This window comes from Sinocyclocheilus anshuiensis, unplaced genomic scaffold, assembly GCF_001515605.1.
Source record: "Sinocyclocheilus anshuiensis isolate Anshui unplaced genomic scaffold, SAMN03320099.WGS_v1.1 scaffold437, whole genome shotgun sequence".
NCBI lineage: Eukaryota > Metazoa > Chordata > Actinopteri > Cypriniformes > Cyprinidae > Sinocyclocheilus > Sinocyclocheilus anshuiensis.
The window spans coordinates 2397494-2402125 of record NW_015539902.1 but is presented as its reverse complement, the minus strand read 5'-3'; the positions used below and the strand labels follow the sequence as shown (position 1 = coordinate 2402125).

Genomic DNA, 4632 nt, shown 5'->3' with positions numbered 1-4632 from the left:
TTCAATACACAGGCTTGGAGTGGTAACATTGCAATCAGATTGATATTTTGAGTTGCTTGTTTGTAAATATATCCCTGCAGGGATGCCGTAAACCAAGCCAGTTGCTGCCCGTGTTGTCCTTTGTTCCATATGCAGCAGTGATGCTGATATGAAGAGAACTCGGTCACAAATAGGAAGGATAAATCTGGATGAGTAACTGGGATGTGAGAGATGGGAACACTTAGTTGGATGAAAACAGGGAGTGGACGGGGAGAGAGAGAAAGAAGGAAAGAGGGTAGGATGATGACAGCCCCTGGCTCCGCTCCATTGCTGACGAAAGCTGCTTAGACCCTCAGTTGCCATGGTGACCAGCTGGAGCCGCCAGAGGAGAGGAGCAGAGAGAGGGAGAGGGAGGGCGGAGGCTAGGGAGGGAGGAACAGCAGAGAGAGAAAGAGGGAGCGCTTAAAAAAAGAGCAATAGACAGAGGGAGGGAAAGAGAGTGGAGACAGAGATAGATGCACGTTGCTAGCAAAAACATTCTACAGAGATATAAAAGGGAAAAGGTCATTTATTTATTTATTCTCATTAGAGTTGTATTTCATTCATCTGAGCGTGAGGTTACAAAGAGAGAGCGTGTGAGCGTAGACTGAGACGTCGAGTCGAAGGTAAAGACACACTGCAGTGGAGCTGGAATATGGATGCACAGTCTGAGAGCTGTGAACCACCGCCATGTGACCCTCAGCCTCCAGGTAAAATCAGAAAAGCCTTCAAACTGTTCAGCAAGCAGAAACCTAGGAGCAGCGTTGCTAGCATCTTCTCCATACGTGGGAAAGGAGATGGCCCTAAATCACCGCCATCAAGGAGCAAAACCCTGGATGGAGTAAATGAGCCTACTGCCCCAGAAGCAGAGGCAGAGCAGGTGGATCTTGACCAGGAGGATGAGAGTCAACAGGATGATGCTCCAATGGAGGAGTTCACAGGTGGGAACATGAATTCAGAAACTACTCCTACGAGGCAGTCCATCTCTTCCCTCACCTCTGTTAAGTCTCTGAGCTTCCTAAATATGCTTCGCAAAGGCAGACGGGGACTGACGGGAGAACGGCAAGCTCAGACCGAGTCTCAGAGGCCCGGGAGGCAACGGAAGGGCCTGAAGGGATTGTTTGGTACAGTGCGCTGGCGTGGTAAGGAGAAAGAGAATGACGAGGAGGCTGAACCTGGCCCTCCCCTTCTAGCTTCCCGCTCCAACAGTGTTGAGATCATAAAGGAGAGTTTCACACTGACACCCGGGCCTCCACCTCGCTCTGTGGAGGGGATAGAGGAAAAGTCTACACCGCAGGAGGGCCCTACGTCATCTGAAGTTTCTGCAAAGGTGAGCGGGGCAAGCAAACCTCCAGCAAATGAACGCTTGAGCACACTGCTCGGAGATATCTCATCAATTTTAAGCTTTGATTCACTGACAGCATGTGGAGATATTGTAGCAGACGTAGAGGCAGAATGGGTCAAAGTTAGCAGTCGAATGGAGGGAGCACCTAGCACATTGAAAGTGGATATTTCAGAGAAGACTTCATCTTCTACGACTTCTACCAGATCAAAGCCTAGTCCTTCGCCTACTTCTACTCTCAGTCCAACCATCTCCTCCAAACCTTCCCCTACTTTAGCAACCAAACCCACCCCGTCGCCTACCACCACCAAACCTATTCCCAGCCCTTTGACAAAACATGCAGTTACCTCAAAATCCTCTCCGGTGACGAAAATGTCACCATCTATGCCTACTGGCCCTATTATCCCTACCCCGACATCCAGCCCTCTCTCCAAACCCACCACTATGCCATCAGCTATGCTTATAACCAAGCCTACCCCAACACCTATCCAACCACCTCAAGCCACAGCAACTGCAACAACTACTCCAGTTACCCCAACCCCAGTTACATCGGCCTCCATTACACAGCCTGCCCCAAGCCCTATATCAAGCCCCATATCAAGCCCCACAACCAAATCTACCACTTCCCCAGCTAATCCTGCCCTGTCCCCTAAATCTAGCCCTGAAATCAAACCTGACACAATAGCTAGTTCCCCAACTGCTCCAATGATCAAACCTATCCCAAGCTCTACACCCATTCCTCCGTCCATCTCAACCCCTCCTTCTGAAACCTCCCCCTCACCCACAATTAGTTCTACCCCTGAACCTGCTGCAGTTCTTAAAACTGAACCTGCCCCAACCCCTGTACCTAAACCTACCCAAGCCCCAGCTCCTGCAACAAAACCCACTCCGAGCATTACCCATGAATCCAAACATACTACGTCTACCTCTGCGGCCAAATACACCCCTTATCCACCACCTTTTGGTAAACCTACCCCAGCCCCTGCACCAACACCAAGACCAAAACTTGTAACAACGTTTGGATTATCGACAAGCCGAAACACTGCTCCTATTGCCAAGCTTGAGACAAAACAACCCACAGGACAAACTTCAAAATCTAGTACCCAATCTGGCACAGCATCTGTAAGGAAAGCCTCCATCTCTGAACCGACTGCTCTTGTTGCTAAACCCCCTGTTCTTACCTCTTCCTCTGCCACCGCAAAATCACCCACAATTACCTCTGCACCACAAGTTCCTGTCCTGAAGTCTCCATCTGGTATTACTCCATCCTTCATTTCTTCAAAAAGATCAGATGATGATGCCAGGATAGATTTAAGGGAGGACCTGGTAAGACAAGAAGGAATTGACAATAGAGACTCAGTGACTACTCAAAGCATCAGCAAGGCAGTGAAAAGGGGCCCTGCAGCGAAGCCCGCAACTCTGAGTAAGATCCCTGTTAGTGGTGGAAGCAGACCTCCTAAGCTGCATCATCGAGATTCCCAGCCCAATGGAGATGAGGACCACTCCAATCTACCAACACCAGTACACGAAGAGGAGAGCCCATTCTCTCTCTCACGGGAAAGCAGCAGCAAGGAGGCTCTCAGTGATGTCTCCACAGAATCAGGGGCTATCACCCCAAGCCAAGAAGACATTCTCGATGGAAAACTTGGTCTCCAGACATCAGCACGTCCTGCAGCTGGTGCCACAAGCTTAACCCGGGAGTCCAAGATCCCAATCAAACATGGATCTACTGCAACCTACCATTCTGTACAGGGGAGGGCAGAAGCCACACGTTCCAAGATACCGGTGTCCAAAATGCCTGTTCGTCGGACCAGCAATAAGCCTGCACCAACAGCTACAGCTGCCGTCACCCGAAAATAATTGATATACAAATTCTGTCTATGGCAAAATCCTGAAACATTCCACTGGCAACAGTTTTCTCAAGATTTACTTTTTGATATTCGATCAGGCATCACTGCGCCTGGTTTACGTCTTTTTTGCAGCACAGGAACAACTGAACTGTTACCGTTATTTGAACTAATTTACACACTGGTGTCAATCACACAATTCTTTTATCAGCTGGGTGTTTTTATTCACATCACTCTTGAACACACTGATGCTGAGGATTCAAGTCTGTGTGCGACCAGGAACAGACAGCACACGCACAGGCCCTGTCTAAGTGATCCCTATGGCAACCAAACATGCAAATTAAATGGCAGGCACTAAAGCACAAGAGCCCTCACCTGGAATCTAAAGCCACGTAGACCTTCTCTGAAGAAACAAGCAATGTATCCGTCCATTATCTCCGGCATCGTAATAGTCCGTAATGGTCTTTTGTGGTAATTAAAAGCCTCAGAGAAGAAACAATCAATTCAACACTGAGTCTTATGGTTTTCATCCAGGTCTACAACACCAGAGGAGCCCAGTATCGTTACAAAGGTGCTTTTTTCTTATCATCCTGCCTGCCACACAGGAATAAAAAATGTTTTGTTACAGAGCAATGGAGGGATCTTTGTAGCCTTTGTTACTTGGCCTTCTTTTTTAGAATTTTTTGTCTGGTGTCATTTTCCAATTTTTTTCGTTTTCAAGTGAACTTTGTGGATCAATGTTAGTCTTCTTGGAGCTCCCTTGTGTTGTATGCAAACAAACAGAATCTCTTACCTGTACAGTTCATGCCAAGACAGGATATTCCACAGTATCTTTTGAATGTATGTAGCAGAACGCATGCCCTACTTTTTCAACAAGATGAGCCATCTCACTCCTTTTCCTCTCCCCACCGATGTCCTTTTATCGCTGTTTTTTTAAACACTGTGTTAAGTCACACAGTGCCTGTCAGCTGTAACAAATGTGTATGTAACATATCATCAAAGAACCATGAGGCATATGGATCTAACTCTGGATTTTTTTTCTGCCTGCACTGAACATTGTGTGAGACTGCGTTAAAGGCTATTGACAGTAGAGGTGATGTTTCACAAGCAGATGGTGTTATAGGGAAGCGAAGACTTTCATGGATGACAGTGATGTTATGTTTATCTTTTTTGTTTTTTGAAGTTGCCATCACATGCACATGTTTAACAGAGGACTATTTTTGTTTGTATGACTGTGTGTATGTGAATGAGTGAGTGTGATTATCTTAATGTCACAATGTTTCCTATTTAATCAATAAAATGTGATTATACCTAGAACGTTGCAGGTTGCTTTATGATATGGGAATGGATTGCATAGAACAGAATTAGTTTGTGAGAGGCTGACTGTGTCCTCTGTAGTGACATTATGTAACCGCGTTACTCTTT

The 4632-nt window shown here is 46.8% G+C and overlaps 1 protein-coding gene across 1 annotated transcript; it reads left to right on the top strand.

Annotated features, from left to right (window-relative positions):
• The first annotated feature begins 442 nt into the window (after positions 1-442).
• On the top strand, positions 443-3908 carry LOC107686180 (mucin-2-like). Its single transcript, XM_016483087.1, has one exon. The coding sequence runs from the start codon at positions 674-676 to the stop codon at positions 3218-3220; it is 2547 nt and encodes an 848-aa protein (XP_016338573.1). The 5' UTR covers positions 443-673; the 3' UTR covers positions 3221-3908.
• The last annotated feature ends 724 nt before the right edge of the window (positions 3909-4632 follow it).

Coding starts and splice junctions, on each gene's coding strand:
- LOC107686180 (XM_016483087.1), top strand. CDS start 674: ATGGATGCACAGTCTGAGAGCTGTGAACCACCGCCATGTGACCCTCAG.